The sequence below is a fragment of the Mobula birostris genome, chromosome 6 (genome assembly GCF_030028105.1).
Source record: "Mobula birostris isolate sMobBir1 chromosome 6, sMobBir1.hap1, whole genome shotgun sequence".
Classification (NCBI taxonomy): Eukaryota; Metazoa; Chordata; class Chondrichthyes; order Myliobatiformes; family Myliobatidae; genus Mobula; species Mobula birostris.
This window is the reverse complement of record NC_092375.1, coordinates 171,270,718-171,295,196: the sequence shown is the minus strand read 5'-3', so window position 1 is coordinate 171,295,196 and position 24,479 is coordinate 171,270,718. Positions and strand designations below refer to the sequence as shown.

The following is a 24,479-nucleotide window of genomic DNA, read 5'->3' as shown; positions in this document are numbered from 1 at the left end:
AATGACCAGAAATGTTGATTCTATTTCCCTCTGCCCAAATGACTGACTGCTTCTGGCATTTTTTGTTTTGGATTTCCAACATTCAAACTTTTGTTTTACATTCAGTTTCACAACTGCTTGAATTACTGTTTCATCTTTCTATCCCAATAGTGCTTAAATCAGCTATCAATAAAGTCAAGAGCTGCAACTGATACTACGGAATCAGTCTGTCCATATAGCTGTCTCCTTCTCCAATGCATCAGGATACCTGCAATTCATAATCTTGCTCTCCAGAGGTACAAAACATCATTTCTCTCCATTCTGACTCCCATGTTTACTAAGTTCCAGACTTTTGCATTCTGATCAAGTTGCACTCCAAGCAACTCATCTTAAATTATTCCTGTTGTTAAATCTGTTGCTAAACATCAGGCACTTTGTATCCAATGCCCCTTTAAATTTAGTCTTGATCAGTAGTTGTCTTGTACTTTCATTGGCAGTTGCACTGGGAGCCCATCCTGCATGAACTGGCACTCCCAAAATGAGAAAGTGAATTAAAAGTGGGCCGCAGGCAGAAAGATTGCCCCAACCTTTTTTGGCTGTTGAACTGTTGATTCATGGCCAAACTGCAAAGTACAGTCTATCTGCTGTTACATTGAATAAACCTTCATAAGATATGTCACTTCAAGGAAATTCAGCGAAGTCTTGAGAAGCTTTTTAACATGTTGCAATACATCCAATTATAATAGATTTTGTAAGTCTTAACAAAATGCAGAGTACACAGGGATAAAAAAAAAAGCATTACATATTCACATTTTTATAATGGAAGACAATGCAGTGGACAGTTTTCTTATACCTCTACAAATACATCTAATCCAGCACCATCACACTGTCCGGATTCCAATGCTCGAAGCAATGCTTCCTCATCAATAATACCTCCTCGAGCACAGTTAATAACCTTCACTCCTTTTTTACATTTGGCAAATGTTTCATCATTCAACAATCCTAAATGTAAGTAAAACATACAAGGTCATTAGGTAATTTTGTAGAGAGTTAGAGAATGCAATAAAACTTCAGTCAAATCTTACACCTTTATGGTTCACTGAGTAAATCTCAGGAAAATGGTGGAAGTTCTCATTAGGCCTTGCAAGCTTATCTGGTAAACAGACTAAATGAACACCATAATCAATGCATATTATAAACATACAGCCAGAGCCTTTAACACTGTAAGATATCCCAAGTTGTTTCCCACAAGTTTAGAAGTTGGCATGAGTTACCCCAGGAGATATTAGAATAGAAAGCAAAAACCTGATCAAAAATTAACAGGCCAAAAGCATCCTGATTGAAGGTGAATAAACTGATATCAATCATTGTAGCAATAGGGGCAATCTACTGTGGGGGAGAGGTGGGGGGGGGGGGGGAAAGAGTCCTAGCTTCTTGCTTTGAACCCACAACAGCCTAATATCCTGCTGAATTTATCATTGTGGCTTTCATATGAATGACCCACCAGAAACAAGCTTTCAGGAGATGTCTGTGCATATCCAAACAAACTGTATATTATTTCCTCAAAGCATTACAATTATACAAGAAATTTAGATATGACCAAAATATATCAGAAACAATTAAATGGTAGCAAAACCCCTTTCAGTTAAGTTGACACCAGAAGCATATATGGAAGGTTTTAATAGATACAAGATATGATTTCAGAACTATTTAGAAAGCCCAATATTTTACAACTTCTTTGACTCCATAACAGATTGCATCTCCATATATTAGGGATTTATCCAAGATCAATTACTAAGGTTTATCATTTACAACCACTAATTGCTAAAAATTGTGCAACTGAAATCTCTCTCAGTCTCTCTTTCCCGACAAATATGAAGGTTCTAAAATCCCACTTTTCCTCTATTATTTCTTGAAGAATTAGATACCGGATTCTTCCGGTAAGATGATGGCATGTTCGGATACAGTGCCCTCTTGAGGGCCAACCAAAGGTGTTTTTTCCTTTGTTAAATGTGAGTTTCTTTTAAACGATTGCAAAATAATGCTGGACTCCAAGATCTTCGGGTACTGCAGGTCTACCCCATCAGTGAGCTGCTCGTTGATTGCAGTAGCTGGACTGGGTGGTGGCGGAGCCAGCCTGCATGTCGGAGGAGCTGAATTGAGTTTGGAGCAGCTGGACTGGGTGCACACCACGTTGCTGCCTGCTGTTCAAAGGTATCAGAGTTGCCGCGCAAAGAAGGGGTGCAGTGTAACCGTGGGTGATTGCTTGGATGTTTCGCTTGTAATTGCGGGACTCTGTTGGACACTGATAACGTAAGATGCTGCAGGCCTATTTCCCTGTTTGGTGGTGTGACAGGCAGCAGAGAAGCTGCATAGCATTGGTTAAAGACAGGAGTAGGCCTCAAGCTGTGGGCTTGCCTGCTGTGGCAGTCCGGGGAGGAGACACTGGAGGCGGTGCAGCGTGGTTTCTGTGCTCGGTTGGGGCCAGCCTCTCCCATTAGTGCTGTCCTCCAGTGTTCGATCAGTGGATTGACAGGCTGCATTTCGTGTGTCTGCACACTGCCAGGAACCGTATCATCAATTTGCCGGAAATGTTGCTCAGGGTTTTGGGATATATATGGGTTTTTTGTGCGACTATGCTTCTTGCTTGCTATTTTGAATGTGCTGTATATGTTTTGCACCTTGGCCTAAGAATGCTGTTTCGTTTGGCTGTATCCATGTATGGTTGAATAGTAATTAAATTTGATTTGATTTTGATTATTCTTAATCTCAACTTTTTCAAAGTTTGTCTCAATTTACAATTGTCTCAATTAACACCAAGCTTAGTGTTCAAGATGAAAAGTATTTGTTATACACATCTTGTTGGTCAACAAGAGTTAACATTTTGATAGCCGTGTCTTGGTCAGAATGTTAATCATGTCAACTTCCACCTCAACATGTCTTATCAACTTATTGTAAATTTCCAGAATATTCCCGTCTGTTTTCAATTATCAATACTTTTCAGTTTATTTTTTTTCATTTAGGATTACCTTTAGTGCTTGAAGGATGGTAATGTACAGGTGCAGAGTCCATAAGACATAGGAGCAATTTAGCCCATTGAGTATGCTCCACCATTCAATCATGGCTGATCCTTTCTCCCCCCTCCTCAGCCCTTCTCACTGGTCTTCTCTCTGTAATCTTTGATGTTGTATCCAATCAAGAACCTATCAAGCTCTGTCTAAAAGACACCCAACGACCTGACCTCCACAGCTGTCAGTGGTAACAAAATCCGCATATTCACCACCTTCTGGCTAAAGAAATATCTTTGCACCTCTGCTTAAAATGGACACCCTTCTGTCCTGAGGCTGTGCCTTCTTGTTCTAGATCCCTTCTACCATGGGAAACATCCTTTCCACATCTACTCTGTCTAGGCCTTTCAACATGCGAAAAGTTTCGATAAGATTCCCCCGATCCTTCTAAATTCCAGTGAGTACAGACCCAGAGCTATCAAACATTCCTAGTATGATAAACCTTTCATTCCCAGAATCATCCTCATGAACCTCCTCAGAGCCCTCTCCAATGCCAGCACATCTTTTCTTCGATGAAGAGCCCAAAACTGTTCACAATACTCGTGAGGCCTCACCAGTGCCTTATAAAGCCTCAGCATCACATTCCTGCTCTTGTCTTCTAGACCTCTTGAAATGAATACTAACAATGCATTTGCCCTTCTCACCACTAAATCTACCTGCAAATTAACCTTTAGGGTATTCTGCACAAGGACTCCCAAGTCCCTTTGCATCTCAGATTTTTGGATTTTCTCCCCATTTAGAAAATAGTCTGCATATTTATTTCTAACTACCAACGTGCATGACCATGCATTTTCGAACATTGTATTTCATTTGCAACTTTCTTGCCCATTCTCCGAATCTGTCCGTCTTTCTGCAGCCTGTTTCCTCAACACTCTCTGCCCCTCCACCAATCTTCATATCGTCTGCAAAATGGCATCAAAGCCATCTATTCCACCATCAAAATCATTGATATACAGCAAAAAAGGAAACTATCCCAACACCGACCCCTGCAGAACACCACTAGTCACTGGCAGCCAACCGGAAAAGGATCCTTTTATTCCCACTCACTTCCTCCTACCAATCAGCTAATGCTCTATCCATTTTAGTAACTTTCCTGTAATAGCATGGCTCTTACCTTGGTAAGCAGCCTCATGTGTGACACATTGTCAAAGGCCTTCCGAAAGTCCAAATATGCAACATTCACTGCATCCCCTTTATCTATCCTATTTGTAATCTCCTCAAAGAATTCCAACAGGTTCATCAGGCAAGATTTTCTCTCAAGGAAACCATGCTGACTTTGTTCTATCTTGTCCGGTGTCACCAAGTACTCCATAACCTCATCCTTAACAATTGACTCCAACATCTTCCCAGCCACTAAGGTCAGGCTAACTGGTCTATAATTTCCCTTCTGCTGCCCTCCTCCTTTCTTAAAAAGTCTTTCCTGTTAGAACCTTGCTACATTAAAGAAAATCCGGAGATCCCACAAGTTGTACTGGTGTTAACCGTGTCGCTAACATGCTAAGTTTCCATTAGAGTCAGTAGTTCCTTAATAATTATTAATATTTACCTTCAGTAGATGGCATTAAAGGTGTATGGACAGTGATAAAGTCAGATTGAGGCCAAAGTTGTTCCAGAGACACGAATTCTACTCCAAATGTACTTGCTACCTCAGCAGGAATTATTGGATCATAGCCTATGGTCTGAAACAATAATATTTCCAGAATGCAATATGTTAAATTTTTAGGAAATGCTTTGACTTCTCTTTTCTCTGAAATCTACATTGAAACATCTATGTAACCTCTATATATTACATAAAAGGATGGAAGATCTAGCTTTTAAACTGCATTTACTTGAAATAGAATAGAAATATTTGAATTTACATACTACATTTAATGGAATAAAAAATTAGATATGCTTCAAAATGAAAGTGATCAAGTACTAGTGAAAGGTTCAGGAAAGTGACAGAAATCAAAAGCAAACAGAGTGGCTTTTGAAAGAGAAGAAATCTGCAAGTTTAGTGAGAGGAATCCAAAGTGTTTTAGTGATGTAGTTTAAGGGAGAATATAAAGGACGGGCAGAGTGATGAAAGTTAATATCAGAAGGAAAAGTTATTTAACATGGAAGTATCAGATCTACAATCATTGTCATGAGATGAGAAAAGTAAGAATGTAAATAATTGGTAACACGCAGGGACTGAAATTGTTAAACTAAAATTAGAGTGATCTTTAGGAGTCGGGTGGAAGCATGGGAAATAACTGAGCAGTGATAATCTTTGAGGCAAAGATAATGTGTTTTTGTTGCTACATATCCACGAATACTCCAAATGTGAAACTTGCAATACAACTCAAAATAAACTTCAAACAAACTGTTAAAATACCCATGCTCTGTAATTAATAAGAACGTTTGGAAGAAACTCCGATTTACAGAAGAACAAAGGCAGCACTGTTTTTAACAGCCTGCTAATCTTCTACTGACTTAGGAATTAAAGCATTCTGGATTTTAGAAATGCAGATATTAACTTGGCACTGCTCAGTAGACTAGCATTTAAAAAGTACAGAAATATGGACTGCATGTATATCTTTTATTATGTCGGCATACTCACTGAGCTATCTTTAATGTGTAGTTACTGCTGTAACATTTTAGACACAACAATTTCTCAGAAGCAATATAATAATGGCAATTTGGTACTAGCCAGCACATTGAATTTTTATCTAAAATAATATCAATTGAGCCTTGGCTGACACAATCATCCATCTATGTGCAACTCTCTTGCCTCCCATTTCACACTACTCCCTCCTCAATCCTGCTACATCACAATTTACAGAGGTAGAATAATCTTGTGGTACAATAATATCAGTTCTGTTTTTAGTTCAGTGATTAAGTATATAAAACACACAGATTGTAGACATAACTTACCTAATTAGACAGTATATCAATGCTTTGGAAAATATCAATAACATATTTTACATCATTTGCCTGACTTGCTGAGTTCCTCCAGCACTGTGTGTATGTTGCAAAAGACTAGTTAGTTTGGCATACGGTATATTTGGTTCTACACACCAAGCACAGAATAAAACAGCAACAGCGGCTCAGAGGTCCAAGTAGAAATAATATAAAACACAAGTTCAGCGTCAGCTGAATACAATGTACAGTTCTGGTCATGACACAATAGGAAGGATGGGAAACATAAGGGTGCAGAGGTTTGTAAGGATACATTGAGTCATATACAAAGACCGGTCTTTTAGCTCACCAAACTTATGCTAACTGTATTTCACCTCAGATTCTTACACTCCCCTACTGCTCATGCTAGGGGAAATGTGCAGTGGCCAATTAACTTACTAATCCACATATCTTTGAAAACCAGAGCATCCAGAAGAAACCCACATTGTTAGAGGGAGTAAAATACTTTTATCCCTCAAATATCCTCTGGCCCAACTAGCTTATGAGGAATTGGGCTCCAGGAAACTGGAGAGAAAATAAATTTTGCTCAAGCAGTGGCAAAAGTCTGTAACTTGCAGCTTGAAAGGGGGAAAGCCAAAAAGCCTCTCCATACTTAAAACGTCATTGATGAGTGGTTGTTGAACCATAGATGAACTTTAAGGGTGAGATTGACTAAATGTCAATTTTTGGCTAAATGGACTAGATGGGGTACTGGGCCAAGTACTAAGGACCTGTGCTGATCAACTGGCTGGAGTTCACCGATATCTTTAACTTCTCACTTCAGCAGTCTGAGGTGTCCACCTGCTTCAACCAGGCTTCAATTATACTGGTGTGGTACCTATGAAGAAGTTGGAAACCTGTCTCAATGACCACCTTCCAGTAAGACTTACATCCAACTGTGAAGAAGTTCTTTGAGAGGCTGGTGATGAAATACATCAACTCCTATCTTAGAAGCGACTTGCATCTGCTCCAATTTGCCTACCATCACAACAGGTCTACAGCAGATACTATTTCATTGGCTCTTCACTAAACCCTGGTACATCTGGACAGCAAAGGTGTATATATCTCGATGCACTTTATCGACTACAGCTTGACATTCAATATTATCATTCCTTCAAAACTAATCAATAAGCTTTAAGACAGTCTCAAAACCTCTCTGTGCAATTGGACCCTTGATTTCCTCACTTGCAGACCTTTGTTAGTTCGGATTGGCAAAAACTTCTCCTTCACAATCTTCATCAGCACAAGTGCCCCACAAGGCTGTATGCTTAGACCCCACTCTGCTTGCTTTATACTTATAACTATGAGACTAAGCAAAGCTTCAATGCCGTATTTAAGTTTGCTGACAACATCACTGTTGTTGGCCAAATCAAAGGTGGTGACGAAACAGCATTTAAGAGGGAGATTGAAAATCTGTCTGAGTGGTGCTACAGCAACAAACTCTCGCTCAATGTCAGCAAGACCAAGGAGATGATTATTTACTTCATGAGGAGAAAACTGGAAGTCCATGAGCTAGTCCTCATGAGAGAATCAGAGGTGGAAAGGATCAGCAACTTTAAATTCCTCAGTGTTATCATTTCAGAGAATCTGTCCTGGTCCCAGCATGCAAGTGTCACTATGAAGAAAGCACGGGAGCACATCTACTTCCTTGAGAGTTTGCAAAGATTCAGCATGACATCTAAAACTTTGACAAACTTCTATAGATGTTGGTGGAGAGTATATTGACTAGTTGCATCACAGCCTGATATGGAAACACCAATGCTCTTAAATGGAAAATCTCACAAAAAGTAATGGATACGTCCATCACGGGTAGAGCTCTCCCCACCATTGAGCATATCTACGTGGAGCATGGTCGCAGGAAAGCAGCATCCTTCATCGCGGACCCCTACCATCCAGCCCATGCTTTCTTCTCACTGCCGCCATCATGAAGGTAATACAGGAGCCTTCGGACCCAGGTTCAGGAACAGTTATTACCCCGACACCATCAAGCTCTTGAACCGGAGGGGTTAACTTCACTCGCCCCATCACTGAACTGTTCCAACAACCTAGGAGACTCACTTTCAAGAACTCTTCATCTCATGTTCTCGATATTTATTGCTTATTTATTTTTGTATTTGCAGTTTGTTGCCTTTTGCACATTGATTTACTGTCCTGTTAGTTGAGGTCTTTCAATTATTCTATTGTACCTTGGATTTACTGTGTATGCCTGCAAGTAAACAAATGTCAGGGTTGCATATGGTGGATATATGTACTTCGATAATAAACTTACTTTCAACTTTTGAACTTTGAAATGGGACACCAAGGGTGTAATGATCACCTCCTGTGAGTGTTTCTGATACCAGCTCATGGCTTTCTCACTCAACCTTACTGTGTACTTCATTTCACAGCATAAGTTTGCACTACATATTATAATCAGGAATTTTAAATACCTGGTCTAAGTGTTCTGCTCAAACTTGGGCAGGCTAAAACAGAGAAGCATGACGAGTTAACATTGTTTTTCACAAAAAAATGCTGATGTTTATGAACTTCATGAATTTCTCATGCAAAATCTTTTTCAGGTTCAGTTGTGAAAAGGAAAGATTCAAGAGTGTCAACGCACACTACTCAAGTCATTTTCTGACAACGTTGCTGAGTTGCCAGCACCTAGCCACACAGCTCTAACTTCAGAATCCAGCCTTAAAAGGAACATACACTGTGTGAAAAATGGGTGCATCTGACCTATGAAAGGGGAGGCAATATCTGTGAAATTCACAGAGATTTGGAGAGGCTGGTGAAATAGAGGGTGAGTGATGTTCTGTAGCTAAGAATCTCACAGTGATGAACTGTGCCTGGACTCTACTGTGACAGACTCTCTAGTGGTGCAGGAGACTTCTTTGGAGACCTCAGGTAAGAGCAAAATTAAATTTTCCTTCAAGTGCAGAGCCTGAAAAATTGTTTTAATGCAATAGCGAGCAAAGTGTGACGAGAAGCAAATCAGTGCCAATGGCCTGTAATGATTTAGTGGCTGGAAGTTGACAGGAAAAGCAACATGATTTTAACCATAAGAGAAATTCAGGCAGATCTGTAACCCTGTTCTTGAAGTCAAATCTCAGTAAGGACTGGTATTAAAGCACAGCCTGCATATATGTTACACTGAAACTGTTCCCGAGAGAAGTAAATAGCATAGGTCCCTGTGACCCATGGGTGGATAAATTCATATATGATTAACCCATTCATGTCTTCCTCCACAAGGTCCCCACAGCTAGGTGTGGTGCCTCGTATGCATCATCTTTAATTCTGCTATCTAACAAGAATGAAGATAGATCGATCTAGACAATCACCCATGGGCTATCCGTTCAACGAACAGAAATGCAGTTGAAAGTGCTGTAAACGCTCAGTAATAAGTATGAAGAATCTGCAAACTAACCAATGGATATGTAAAATAGTGTGGAGTAAATTGACCACAACTGAAACAGTAAACCCCAATAGTAACCCAGCATTCAATTATTTGGAAATGCTGACAGTTGAGCAGGTAGGTCACATATTTGTCCAGTGCAAGTGGGGAGTAGAGCCAGAGCAAGGATGAGGCTAGGGTCTTGGCTGTGGGTCAGGTGCAGAGCTGGGGCTGAGTGGGATCCACAACACCAGGCATCAGGAATGATGGTAGATCTGGAATAGCAGCTGAGACCTGGAGCACTTCACCATCCCCTTCAAACTCATTGGAAAATGTATTATACTACTATGCAATATGTATAAGAAAATGAAATAATATTTGGGTATTAAAAAGAGGAATATCCAATAATCCAGAAAATGCACTTGTCCAGCACAACTAAAGTCCCAAGGGTGCTGGATTATCAAAGTAACCCAATTTTGGGGTGGGGGTAAGGAGTGAAGAACAGCATTAGCAGAAGATAATTGTGGAAAAGAGTACAGTCGACGTTTTGGGCCAAGACGCTTTAGCAAAAAAAAAAAGATGAGGAGTAGATTTAAAAGGTGATGGGAAGGGAGAGAGAAACACAAGGTGATAGATGAAACCAAGAGGGGGAGGGGTGAAGTAAAGAGCTGGAAAGTAGATTGGTAAAAGAGATACAGGGCTGGAGAAGGGGGAGTCTAATAGGAGAGGACAAAAGTCCATGGAAAAAAGATAACTGGGGAGGAGCACCAGAGGGAGGCGATGGGCAGGCAAGAAGATAAGGTAAGAGAGGGAATAGGGGATGGGGAATGGTGAAGTGGGGTGTATTACAGGAAGTTCAAGAAACTGATGTTCATGCCATTAGGTTGAAGGCTACCCAGATGGAATACAAGGTTGTTCCTCCAACCTGAGTGTGGCCTTATCATGACAGTAGAGGAGGGCACGGATTGACATATTGGAATGGGAAGAGGAATTAAAATTGGTGGCCAATGGGAGAACCGGTTTCTTCTGGCGGACAGAGCGTAGGTGTTCAGCGAAGCGGTCTCCCAATCTATGTTGGGTCTCACTGTCGGAGCAGTGCTGCCAGGATAATCAAGGACACGATCCACCCAGCCAACAGACTTTTCATCCCTCTTCCCTCCGGTAGAAGGTTCAGGAGCTTGAAGACTCGTACGGCCAAATTTGGGAACAGCTTCTTTCCAACTGTGATAAGACTGCTGAACGGATCCTGACCTGGATCTGGGCGGTACCCTCCAAATATTCGGACCTGCCTCTCAGTTTTTTTTGCACTACCTTATTTCCCATTTTTCTATGATTTATAATTTAAATTTTTAATATTTACTAATTTTAACTATTTTTAATATTTAATATTTGTAATCCAGGGAGTGTGAAGCACAGAATCAAATATCGCTGTGATGATTGTACGTTCTAGTACCAATTGTTTGGCAACAATAAAGTATAAAGTATGTAACCAACCTCTAGAGACTGCCTAGAATTTCACTAGCGCATAGCCCTCCATTTTTCTAAGCTCCATGTACCTATCTAAGAGGCTTTTAAAAACCCTATTGTATCCGCTTCCACCACTGCTGCCGGCAGTGCATTCCACAGACCACCACACTCTGTGTGAAAAACTTACCACTGACACCCCCTTGGTACCCATTTCCAAGCACCTTAAAACTATGCCCCCTCATGTTAGCCATTTCAGCCCTGGGAAAAAGCCTCTGGCTATCCACACGATCAATGCCCCTCATCATCTTATACACCTCTCTCAGGTCACCTCTCATCCTCCATCGCTCCAAGGAGAAAAAGCCAAGTACACTCAACCTATTCTCATTAGGTACATCCTCTAATCCAGGCAACATCCTTGTAAATCTCCTCTGCACTCTCTCTATAGTATCCACATCCTTCCTGTAGTGAGGTGACAACAATTTTAATTCCACTTCCTGTTCCCATTCCAATGTCAATCCATGGCCTGCTCTACTGTTGTGATGAGGCCTCAGTCAGCTCGAAGGAACAACACCTTGTATTCCGTCTGGAGGCCTCCAACCTGATGGCACGAACATCGATTTCCTTGAACTTCCAGTAATGCCCCCCCAACCTCTCCTTCACCATTCCCCATCCCCTTTTCCCTCTCTCGTCTTATCTCCATGCCTGCCCATAACCTCTCTCTGGTGCTCCTCCCCCCTCTTCTTTCTTCCATGGCCTTCTGTCCTCTCCTATTAGATTCCCCCTTCTGCAGCCCTGTATCTCTTTCACTGATCTATTTCCCAGCTCTTTACTTCACCTCTCCCCCTCTTGGTTTCACCTATCGCCTTGTGTTTCTCTCTCCCCCGCCCCACCTTTTAAATCTACTCATCCAGTCCTGCTGAAGGGTCTCGGCCCAAAACCTCGACTGTACTCTTTTCCATAGATGCTGCCTGGCCTGCTGAGTTCCTCTTTTTCCTCCAGTCCTGCTGAAGGGTCTCGGCCCAAAACCTCGACTGTACTCTTTTCCATAGATGCTGCCTGGCCTGCTGAGTTCCTCCAGCATTTTGTGTGTGTTGCTTGGATTTCCAGCATCTGCAGAATTTCTCTTGTTTGTGAGAAGATGATTGTGTTCTGAATATACAGAGTTGCTTTGCCTGACCGGTTAGATATCAGATTGAAACGGAATTAAAGCTCTGCACTGCATCTGATTCTGCTGGAGCCAATCTCATGCCAAAATCTAGTTTCCAAACAAAACCCCCATCAGAAGCATGTGCCAAAAGGTCTGAAGTAAATGCAGTTCTGTTCAATTCCATGTCAGACTTGTTTTCAACTGCCAAGCACAATTTCTTTCAACACTGTGGGAAAAGAGAAAGGATCTTAGAAACACTGTATGTGCAGTGGAGATTATAATACAGCTTTTAGTGATAGGAAATTTGAGTAAAATTGGCATGAATACTTTAGTATAGATTATACAGCTTCCTGCTGTTTTAAGCTAAAGTAGCTTTACAAGGCTGTTTGCATTCTCAAATCTAGCAAAGAAGAATAATTTGTCAGTAAAGCAGGTCTTCCTCTATGCACAATTATTAAAGGAGGTTTCAAGCAAGGAGCGGGGTGGGTGGAGAGGATAGTGTTTGGTTGATCTCACAGAAAGCAACTGCGATGACATTAATTTTCATATAAAGGGGCATGCAAAAATCAAAATATTAAGCACATCCTGGACCAAGACACAGTGCTTTCACTAATTCTAAATTGCTTGCATTTTAATAAGTTAAATATTAATTCATTTTTGCACTGTTTTCAGCTGGTTAAGGTCTCTTCCGCAGATTTCGTTTTCGTCTAGGTGTCACTTTCCCTGTCATCACTGAGACATTTCAATAGAAGCTACATAAACACAAATGTTGTCAAACCCGTATTGTACAACTTTCCTGCTAATCCAACATCATCCAGTTTGTCAGTTTATACAACAGATTATTAGAAGGTTGCATTACAGATTTCACATCATTCACTTCTTATTGATATTAAACACAAAATACTCTGCAGATGCTGGGGTCAAAGCAACACTCACAACACGCTGGAGGAACTCAGTAGGTCGGGCAGCATCCGTGGAAACGATCAGTCAATGTTTTGGGCCGGAACCCTTCGTCAGGACTGAAGAGGAAGGGGGCAGAGGCCCTATAAAGAAGGTGGGGGGAGGGTGGGAAGGAGAAGGCTGGTAGGTTCCAGGTGAAAAACAAGTAAGGGGAAAGATGAAGGGGTGGGGGAGGGGAAGCAGGGAGGTGAAAGGCAGGAAAGGTGAAGAAGAAACAGGGGAAGCACAATGGGTAGTAGAAGGAGGCGGAACCAAGAGGGAGGTGATAGGCAGCTGGGGGAGGGGGCAGAGTGAAATAGGGATAGGGGAAGGGAGGGGGAGGGATTTACCAGAAGTTGGAGAATTCTATGTTCATACCAAGGGGCTGGAGACTACCTAGACAGTATATGAGGTGTTGCTCCTCCAACCTGAGTTTAGCCTCATCATGGCAGTAGAGGAGGCCATGTATGGACATATCCAAATGGGAATGTGGCCACCCACATCAACTCTGCTTCACATTCCCATACCAACTTCTGGTAATTCCCTTCCCTTCCCTTCCCCTATCCCTATTTCACCCTGCCCCCTCCCCCAGCTGCCTATCACCTCTCTCTTGGTTCTGCCTCCTTCTACTACCCATTGTGTTTTCCTGCCTATCACCTCCCTGCTTCCCCTCCCCCACCCCTTTATCTTTCCCCTTACTGGTTTTTCACCTGGAACCTACCAGCCTTCTCCTTCCCACCCTCCCCCCACCTTTTTTATAGGGCCTCTGCCCCTTCTCTCTTCAGTCCTGACAAAGGGTTCCCACCCGAAATGTTGTCTGATTGTTTCCACGGATGCTGCCCAACCTGCTGAGATCCTCCAGCGTGTTGTGAGTGTTATTGATATTAAAGATTTATTTGGTGAAATTTTACAGCATATTCTTAAAAATGTGTTGTAATAAGTTAGGGTTCTTTATAATTCTTTTGCAACAGTTAAACTTTGATGTCCCACTATACCGTGAAATTACCTTCATTCCAAAGGACTGCATCCTTGTTGCTACTTCCTTACCAATTCTTCCAAGTCCCACAATTCCAAGTGTTTTCCCATATAACTCCATGCCCATGAACTACAAAGAAATTGAGATCAAGATAGCTTGGTCATGTCAGATTTCAAAGCAAGCTTTAAGGCAAATTTAAGGACACATCTTCCGTTTACGTATAGGTCTTCCACTGACTCTTTATTATCAAAATTATTCCACATAAAGACAGCTGAGACTAAAATAGTCAACATATCTTAACAATAAACATTGAAAGTTAGAACTCATGACAACTAACAGACAGTTTATTAGTAAGGTTCCCAAATTCCAAAGGTCACTTACAATTTCAGCCACTTGTTTGTGCATTTTAACCATTCACAGCTCTACCTCACCTTTTTTCTCTCCCAGTTTCCAGCTTTCATGGAGGCAGCTCCTTGAGGAATTTTTCTATAATAGCAAATTAATATTCATTTTAATTTATCAGAGCCGAAAAGCAAATCAAAAAGCTATAAACATTTTACTAATATGAAACAACTGTCTGTCGTAATATAGCAGCACATCACAACAGAAAAGGATTACAAGAAACACTCAGCAGGTTAGATAGCATCTGGGGAAAGTGACCCTTTATCAAGACATCATTTTCTGTTTTTTTAAAGATTTCTAGAATCCCCTTTAGAATACCCACATACAGTACCTCCCAATCCATTCTAACTTTGCTACTATTATCATTAGATAGAGCAGAAGATAGATGATGATGATGATTATTATTATTATGTTACCAGCATGCAATATTAGCTTAGCTTAGGTTGATGTATTGATGGTTGCTGCTGCTTACATGGGAGAAGGGAAGAGAGGGCTTTGGTGTTCTAATGTTTTTCTGTCACTCATGTTTTTGGGTTTTTTCCCTCATGGACATCAGCAAAGACTAAGTATTTCAGGTTGTATACAGTATACATTCTCTGATAATAAATGAAACCGTTTGAAATTGATTCATGATTCACAAATATAAAAATACAATTTTTGTGGATTAACAGGACTATGGCTAATAATTTGCAATAATATATATATTGAAAAAATCTTGCCTGGCCAAACACATGATCATTCCACAAGTCAATTCAGCAGCACTGATTGTATTTCCATTTGGTGTGCTTTGGAAAAAAGAAAAGTTACTAAGTTACTAACCTTCTGAGCACTGCAAAACATTGAAATAAGAAAAAATAGTTAGGCTATTTTAGGGTTGTTCGTTTTTACTCATTTTGCATTTGTAGAATTTTTTGTTTATTTGTTTTGTTTTATACAGCAGAACAAAATCAAATTCTCTGTCAGAAACCATCTGAACAGTTTCATAACTTTTTGCCCTTGATAATTCAATTCAATAAATTCAATTCTATTTTTTATATATCTGGTTCACAATTTATAGCTTAAGTAAAAAGTTTTAAGCTACTTTTTAAACTTTATCACTTCAGCAACAAGCATGCATTTGACAGGTAATTCAAATTCAAAGATTTTCAGCACTTACGTGAATCCGGGGCAGCACTGTGGCATAGTGGTTAGCTCAAAGCTTTACAGTACAGGCGACTCAAGTTCAATTCCCACCACTGCCTGAAAGGAGTTTGTACGTTCTTCCTGTGACCGCATGGGTTTCCTCTGGGTGCTCTGGTTTCCTCCCACAATCCAAAGATGTACCAGTTGGTAGTTTAATTAGTCGCTGTAAATTATCCCATGATTAGGCTAGGATTAAATCGGGGGTTGCTGGGCAGCATGGCTCAAAGGGCCGGAAGGGCCCACTTCACACTGTATCTCAATAAATATATACATTTTTTGGGAAGAAGTTTTGCTAATATGGTTTCCTAATGTCTTCAATAAATGTTTGCAGAGCAGACGCATTATCAGCTTAGCAATGGTTTATTATGCTTCTGCATTATAGAGTCAGAGTCATAAACCACAAAAAAGGATTTTCAGTCCACCACATTGTACCAACTTTAAAGTGCCCTCTGAAAGTAATTGCATTATTCCTCTCATATCTGTTACTTTCCCCTGTGTGTAGGCATAGCTCAAATTCCATATAAATTTGCTTATGATACTTTATACTTTATTATACTTTACTGTCGCCAAACAATTGATACTAGAACGTACAATCATCATAGCGATATTTGATTCTGCGCTTCCCGCTCCCTGGATTACAAATCAATAGTAAATATTAAAAATTTAAATTATAAATCATAAACAGGAAATATAAAAAATGGAAAGCAAGGTAGTGCAAAAAGCTGAGATGCAGGTCCGGATATTACCAACCATTGTTGGTAAAATCTCAGTTGGAGACGAGAGGGTGTACAGGAGCAAGAACTAGTGGATTGGTGTCGCAGCATCAACCTTGCACTCAACATAAGATGAAAGAGCTGATTGTGGACTTCAGGAAGGGTAAGATGAAGGAAAACATACCAATCCTCAGAGAGATCAGATGAGGAGAGAGTGAGTAGCTTCAAGTTCCTGGGTGTCAAGATCTCTGAGGATCTAACCTGGCCTCAATATATCGAAGCAGCTACAAAGAAGGCAAGGCAGCATCTATACTTCATTAGTAGTTTGAAGAGATTTGGTATGTCAACAAAAACACTCAAAAACTTCTATAGCTGTACCATGGAGAGGCTGCATTACTGTCTAGTATGGGAGGGCTACTGCACAGGACCAAAAGAAGCTGCAGAGGGTTGTACATTTAGTTGGCTCCATCTTGGGTACTAGCCTACAAAGAACCCAGAACATCTTCAAGGAGTAGTGTCTCAGAAAGGCAGCGTCCATTATTAAGGACCTCCAGCAGCCAGGGCATGCCCTTTTCTCACTGTTACCATCAGGTAGGAGGTACAGAAGCCTGAAGGCACATGCTCAGCAATTCAGGAGAAGAGTTTCTTCTCCTCTGCTATCTGATTCCTAAATGGACATTGAACCCATGAACACTACCTCACTTTTTAAAATATTATTTATGTTTTTGCATGATTTTTAATCTATTCAATATACATATATTGTGATTTATTTATATTATTTCTTCCTTCAATATAATGTATTGCATTGAACTGCTGCTAAGTTAAGAAATTGCTGTGTGGAACGAGCTTCCAGCAGAAGCGGTTGAGGCAGGTTCGATGTTGTCATTTAAAGTTAAATTGGATAGGTATATGAATAGGAAAGGAATGGAGGGTTATGGGCTGAGTGCAGGTCGATGGGACTAGGTGAGAGTAAGAGTTCGGCACGGACTAGAAGGGCCAAGATGGCCTGATTTCGTGCTGTAATTGTTATATGGTTATATAAATTTCACGACACACGCTGGTGATAATAAACCTGATTCTGATTCATAACATCACATTCTGGAGGTAATTTTCAGTGGCTAATTGACTTACTGATCTACATATATTTGGAATATGGGAGGAAACTGGAGTACCTGGAGGAAACCCGAGTACTTGGCGGAAACTCAGGGGGTCACAAGGAGAATGTGGAAACTCTGCACAAACAGCACCCAAAAGACAAGAGATTCTGCAAATCCTGGAAATACACATATAAAATGCTGGAGCAATTCAGTAGGTCAGATAGTATCTATGGAAAGAAATGAAGAATCAACATCTCAGGCCAAGACCCTTCATCAGGTCCAGCATTTTGCATGTGTTACCCCCCAATAACAGAACTGTTTGACAGATAGCTAACCATTTTAGCTCTTTAGTTTTAACAACAAAAATTTTCAGGTTATATATTGTATACATTCTCTGATATTAAATGGACCTATTGAACCATCGAACTTCAAATACTTCTGATGTCTTTATATTGTTAAAGAAAAATCAATCATACTTTAATGTGAAAAAATAAATCCAATTTTGTATCCGTTGCAATGGAGTTGACTGTCATTTCAGGCAGATAGCTCACAAATCAGTAATTTGCTGTGTGTTTGAATATGTAAATAATTAAATTGCACATACTTCATTACAATAATTCCATTCCTTGTTGAAGCATCTATGTCCACATTATCCACTCCTGTTCCAGCTCTACCAATTATCTTCAGGTTCTTTGCAGCATTTATCACATCAGCTGTAACCTTTGTTCCAGAACGGATTATAAGTCCATTGTAGTCCTATTAATAATAAAGCATTATTTTTTTTCCCAAAAATACTTTATTCAGAAATATATTATTAATAATAAAGCATTAGTATTGACGAAGGGTCTCGGCCCGAAATGTCAACTGTACCTCTTCCTAGAGATGCTGCCTGGCCTGCTGCGTTCACCAGCACTTTTTATTTATTACATTTCACTTACAAAGTCTGCTAAATAGTTTTATATATAATTTTAAAACAACACATTTTAGATATGCTGCACTAAGAATTTTGTCTTCAATTCAATGCAAATTTAAGTTGTCCCTGAACATTTATCACATATTCAAACGATTGTAAATTGTTTGGACTGTAGAGCTGCAGAACACACAAGCTGGTAGATGATCCAAAAATCAAATAAATGAATTTGGAAAGAGAAAATAAAGGGAAAAGATGAGACGGGGCCAGGTAATATTGTGGTATGGTAGACTATTTTTTCAACTATGCTCTCTGGGAGACTGGGAGGAGGTGTACTTCATAGGGGAGGAGTAAAATAATTGGGAAATTAGTGTCCCTCACAATAGGTGCCAGAACAATAGTGCCAACACTATTTCCCCATCCATCACGCCGAGGAATACACCAAGAATTGATAAAATGACAATAAAACACAAAAGGAAAAGAAACGAACCAGGGAGAAGCCCTGTACATTATTAACACTGATCGTTCATTATAGAGTACATTATATGGAACTGGCTTCATTCCATTTTCTAAGGTTCCTATTTCAGAAATGCCTGTAGAAAACCTTCAAGTACGTAACTTTTGAAAATGAGTTTCTGATGGTCAATCTGCTTGTAATTATATGTCTGAAATAGAGGGTAAAAGCGCTGTTTCCTTCACTTTGATTTGCACTATATTAACCGAAAATTGCTTTCAAGAAATCAGGCAAGTACCAAAATTAGAGCGATTATAGTAGAAGAGTTTCAAAATCTCAACTCTAATATCGGAGTTTTAGATGACGCCATTTCGGAACTACCGAAAGCAATATTTAGTGAAAATCAAAAGCACTGTAGATGCTTGAAATCTAATTCAAAAACAGAAATGTTGGAGATACAATGTTTTATGAGGTTTCAATCAAGTTTTATGCCGCAACGAACGTTCAAAACCAAAGTAATTTTTAAACCGCATTTGGTTTGAACGTATACGTTTAAAAGTATTTCCAAATAGCATTATTCCTAGCTCCAAAACAGTCCGCGGCTGCTGAACGCTTTGCGCTTGGAAAACTCTCGGCACTGTTGCATCAGCAAAGATCTTCGTTAACCGAACCAGAGCCGGAGCGCGCCGTCAGGAACAGTCACAATGGGACGGGAAGGGAATGATTCCCTCATCAATAAATATATCTCAAATGAAGATTTATCTGCAGCTTCTCTAGTCGTTTACCATTTATTCACCTCCGCTCGCGTTTCGGTCATTTACTTACAGAGGGAAATAAATGAATGGTTCCAAAGGAACATCAAAAGCGAAGTGTACCCACCCTCCCTCCTCAGAACTTGCGCCAAAGTTATCACCACCATCCTAATGCCGAAAATCCGACTACCTGAGCGCCGCAAGTCCACTGCACATTATCTTACTGCGAGAGTTTAGTTCCTTGATTGATACCTTTATTTCAACAAGCAGTTCATCCTTGGTCATATTTTTCTTCTCTACTACGTTGATTCCATTCTCCTCCAGGATTTTCTTACAGCTGGCATCTACGCTGTCGCTGATCAGGAGACTATGAACCGAAAAAGCCATTTTTCTTTCCAACTTCGGGAGCGAAAGTGTTCACGTGGTTACCAACTCCGACTTTTCAAAGCTGCCTAACCCCGCCCTTTGACAATTTATGAAGCATATTCTTAAAAAAAAAACGAACTACTGCATGCCAATCAGAAAGTCAAAAGCAAACGTGTTGATTTCAAAGTTCTCAGACCTAATATTGTGATTTTAAACGCAGTTTCGAGTCAGAATGATTTAGTACGGTTACAAGCCCCTCGGCCCGTCGAGTCCTTGCGAGTCACAGAACCCGCTAATCTAGTCCTAATTTCTTGAACTCAGCCTCACCCTAAAATGCACCGAATCAAGATCTTCTTGAACGATACTATTCTACTCGCCTCAACCACTCCTGGTAGCTCATTCCATTTATTCACCACCCTCTGCCTGAATATGCCTTTTAAATCTCCCCCGCCCCAGCTATACCTTCAGGCTTTGGACTCCCCTACCAGGGGAAAAGACTGTTACTTTCCACCTTATCTATGCCCCTCATGATTTTAAACCTTTGTATAAGGTCACCTTCCATTCACCTATGTTGCAAGGAATAAACCTTTCATATAATTCAGGCCCTCCAGTCCTAGCAATATCCTTGTATGTCTTTTCTGCACTCTTTAGCTTAACTACATCTTTCCTATAACAAGCTGAGCAAAACTGTACACAATACTTTTAGTGCAACCTCACCGACAACTTATACAGGTGCAAAATAATGTCTGAACTTCTGTACTCAATGCCCTGACTGCTGAAGGCCAGCATGCTAACCACCTCTTTCACCACTCTATCTACCTGTGACAATGCTTTCAAGAACTGTGCAATTGTATTCCTGAGCCCCTCTGTTCCGTTACACTCCCTAGTGCTCTACCATTTATAGTACAAGTTCTATGTTGGTTTGACTTTCCAAGATGCATCACCTCGCCTTTCTGTGATACACTTACCTGACACTCCTTAATTCACTTCCCTAACTGATCAAGATCCCATTTGTAATCTAGATCACTTTCTACACTATCAACCACACCTCCTAATTTTGTGTCAGTTGTAAGCTTACTGATCAAGCATTGTCCATTCTCATCAACATCATCTATATAAATAACAAATAATAAAGCTACCTTGGAACACACCACTATTTACCAGTCTCCATTCCAAGAAACAACCTTCAACCACCACCGTCTGCTTCATACTGCCAGGCCAATTTTGAATTAACTTAACTATTTCTCCTTGGATTCGTGGAACTGAACCTTTTAGACCAACTTATTGTGTGAGACCCTGATGAAATCCAAACAGACAACATCCACTGCTCTATGCTCATCTACCCATTAGGCTGCCCTTTCAAAAAACTCTAAAAGGTTTGTCAGGCAAGACGTTCCACACACAAAGCATTGCTGACTCCTAATAACTCTCTTTATCCAAATGCTGATAAATCCTGTCTCTTAGAATCCCCTCCCCACTACAGTATGTCAAGCTGACCACCCTGTAGTTCTTCAGCTTATCTTTGCTACCCTTTTCAAACAACAGAACATAAGCCATTGTCCAGTCTTCAGGAACTTCAGAAGTGGCAAATAATAAAGCAAATATCTTCATGAGGGCAATTTCCTGTCAAACCTCTCCCAAAGTCTGAGGATGCACTCAATCAAGCCCTGAGGATACTTCTGTCTTAGTGTGCCGTAAGGCTGCAAATACCCTTCCCTGGCTATTTGAATGTCCTCCAAAACATCTTTACTTGTTCCCCTTATTCTTGAGCAACCCTAATTTTTTCCTCAGTAAGCATTGATCCCTCCCATATTTTGTGGCTTAAGACAGAAGCAGCACTGCTGATCTCTAAGGGGACCTTAGAAGGGATCAGCAGTGGAAATGGAAAGCAGCTTCAAGTTCCTGGGCATCAACATCTCAGAAAATCTATCCTGGGCCCAACATATTGATGCAACCATGAAGAAGGCACATCAGCTACTCAACTGTGGGAGAAGTTTGAGGAGATTTTATGTCACTGAAGACCCTTGCAGATGTGCAGTGGAAAGACTGAGTGGCACAGGCTTATTGGACCAGAAGGCCTGTTACGATATTCATCTCTAAAAAGAAATAGCTCCATTATGGGCACTACCCTTCCCACTATCAACAATATCTTCAAAAGGTGGTGCTTCAAGAAGGTATCATCCATTATTAAGGACCCTCACCATCAGATCTTCTCATTACTACCATCAAGGAAGAGGTACAGGTGCCTGAAGACCCACAACTAATGTTTTAGGAAGAGCTTCTTCTCTGTCATTAGATTTCTAAATGGTCCATGAACACATGAACACTACTTTACTATTCCTCTTTTGCACTATTTATTTGTTGTTTGTAACCTAGTAATTTTTATGTCTTGCATTGGACTACTGCCACAAAACAACAGATTTCATGACAGTTCCGTGAGATAAAACTGATTTTGATTCTTCTGACCAATGCTCTCCCTCATCACCCTTTTAGGCTTAATTGAACCTCTTGCGATTTTCCTTAACCCTACCTGCCAAATTCAACTCATATCCTCTCTTTGCCCTCCTGATTTCCCTTTTGAGAATGTTCCTAGTCTTTTTTTAAGAGTCATCAAGAGATTCACATGATCTCAGCCTCCTAAACCCAATGTATTCTTCCCCTTTTTTTCTTGACTGGAGCCTCAATATCTCTTGTCAGCCTAGGTTCTCTCAACATGCCATTCATCCTAACAGGAACATGCTACTCCTGTTTACTTGCTATCACACTCTTAAAAACCTTGTTGTCATTCATTCCTTTCAAACAGAATCCCCCAATTGACCTCTGCTAGATCCTGTCTAATGTGCGCCCCCCCCACCCCCCCCCCCAGATGAGCATTGCTCTAGTTTAGGACTGTCCTATCCTTTCCCATCACTATCTTAAAACTAATTTAACTCTGGTCACCAGTGCTCCCTGACTGCCATTTCAATTTCTTGGTCTGCCTCATTCTCTAAAAGGTGGTCCAGTGTTGTACCTTCCCAGGTTAGGCCCTCAATATATTGATTCAGGAAACTTTCCTGGGCACATTTCACAAATTCTGCCCCATCCAGACCCTTAACCCTCTGGGTGGTCCAGACAATACCAAGGAAATTAAAATCTCCATCACTACAATTCTATTATTCTTACAACTACAGGCAGTATTTCTACAGCCCTACTCTTTAATTTCCCATTGACTACTGGAAGGGGTCATTTATCCTCTTCTCCATGGATTGTCACCTTGTCGTGGTGGAGAAGCTTGTGTGGTCCTGTGATCCCAAGAGCAACGCCGTCTGGAGCTATGCTCCTGGTAGGGTCACCCATGGCGGAAGGGTCGAGAGTGAGATCCGTGACAAAGAACAATCCAACCAGGACCTCAACGGTGGAACAGGTGGACGAAGTTACTTTGAACTTAACGGCTGTGAAGGCGGATGAAGGCTGCAACAAATCCATCAGCTCCAATCGTCGTGGTTTCCATGCCATTGGAATCAGTTGGTTGATTTGTCAAGTATCATGTGCTTCTTGGAGTGCAACGTCAAGTACGTGTTAAACAAATACACGCACAGGCGTCTTCGCTCTGTGGGCCACTTCTTCAGAACAAAGACCATCATCCTTGACCTCAAGGGATAGCCACAATGACAGACCACAAGAGAGATCTTCCACATTTTGTTCTACCCATATGGTCTCACTGGATGATCCCCTAAGAACATTATCACGATACTACTGTTACATCCTCCCTTATCAAAAAGGCTGCTCCCCTACTTGTTTACCTGTACCTCTGTCATACATGTAGCATCTGTATCTTAGAATATTGGGCCACCAGTCCAGCCCTTCTTTCAGGACAATGTTATGGTTATAACATCCCAGTCCTTGGAAGCAATCCATGCTGAGCGTATCTGCCTTACCTATTGAACCTTTAGCATTGAAATAAATGCAGTCTCTGAGTAGTCTCTTTCCTGCCTTTACTGGGTCCCCGGCTATACTCGTAACTAGACTTGCTCTCTCTGGCTATAGTCTTATCCCATGAATTGCTCCAGCTCAGAAACCCAAAACTCTTCCTAGTCTAGTTTTAAACCCTCCTATTTGGCACCAGCAAGTTTCCCTGCAAAGGATATTTGTCCTCATTATACGAAAATTCCAGAATAAATTTTTAAGACTGTAGACCATAAAACATAGGAGCAGAATTAGGCCACTCAGCCCATCGAGTCTGCTCTATGATTTGATTATAGCTGATTTATTTACTTTAGAAGAAGAACATTACAAGCCACCAGAAAAGGCCAAGTTCACGCAACCTATTCTCATAAGGCACACTCTCCAATCCAAGCAACACCCTTGTAAATCTCCTCTGCACTCTCTCTATGGTATCCACATCCTTCCTGTAGTGAGGTGACCAGAAATGAACACAGTACTCCAAGTGGAGTCTAAGGTCTTACACAGCTGTAACACGACCTTGCGGCTCTTGAACTTAATCCCATGGTTGATGAAGGCCAAAACACCATAAGCCTTCTTAACAACACTGACAACCTGCACAGCAGCTTTGAGTATCCAATGGACACAGACCCCCTAGACCTCTCTGATCCTCCACACTGCCAAGAGTCTTACCATTAATACTATATTGTCTTCAAATTTGACCAACCAAAATGAACCACTTCACACTTATATGGATTGAACTCCATCTGCCACTTCTCAGCCCAGTTCTGCATCCTATCGATGTCCCACTGTA

The 24,479-nt window shown here is 40.8% G+C and overlaps 1 protein-coding gene across 1 annotated transcript in view; it reads right to left on the bottom strand.

The window, feature by feature from the left end:
• Nucleotides 1–19,777, bottom strand: part of phgdh (phosphoglycerate dehydrogenase) — a 39,806-nt gene extending 20,029 nt beyond the window's left edge. Inside the window, exons 1-7 of the mRNA XM_072261889.1 lie at nucleotides 19,631–19,777; nucleotides 17,867–18,018; nucleotides 14,990–15,055; nucleotides 14,300–14,354; nucleotides 13,899–13,997; nucleotides 4,594–4,726; nucleotides 833–981 (exon numbers count right to left, since the gene is read on the bottom strand). Coding sequence (XP_072117990.1) covers nucleotides 833–981; nucleotides 4,594–4,726; nucleotides 13,899–13,997; nucleotides 14,300–14,354; nucleotides 14,990–15,055; nucleotides 17,867–18,018; nucleotides 19,631–19,765 — 789 coding nt within the window. The 5' untranslated portion in view covers nucleotides 19,766–19,777. The remainder of the gene's footprint in view (nucleotides 1–832; nucleotides 982–4,593; nucleotides 4,727–13,898; nucleotides 13,998–14,299; nucleotides 14,355–14,989; nucleotides 15,056–17,866; nucleotides 18,019–19,630) is intronic.
• Between the last annotated feature and the right edge of the window lie 4,702 nt (nucleotides 19,778–24,479).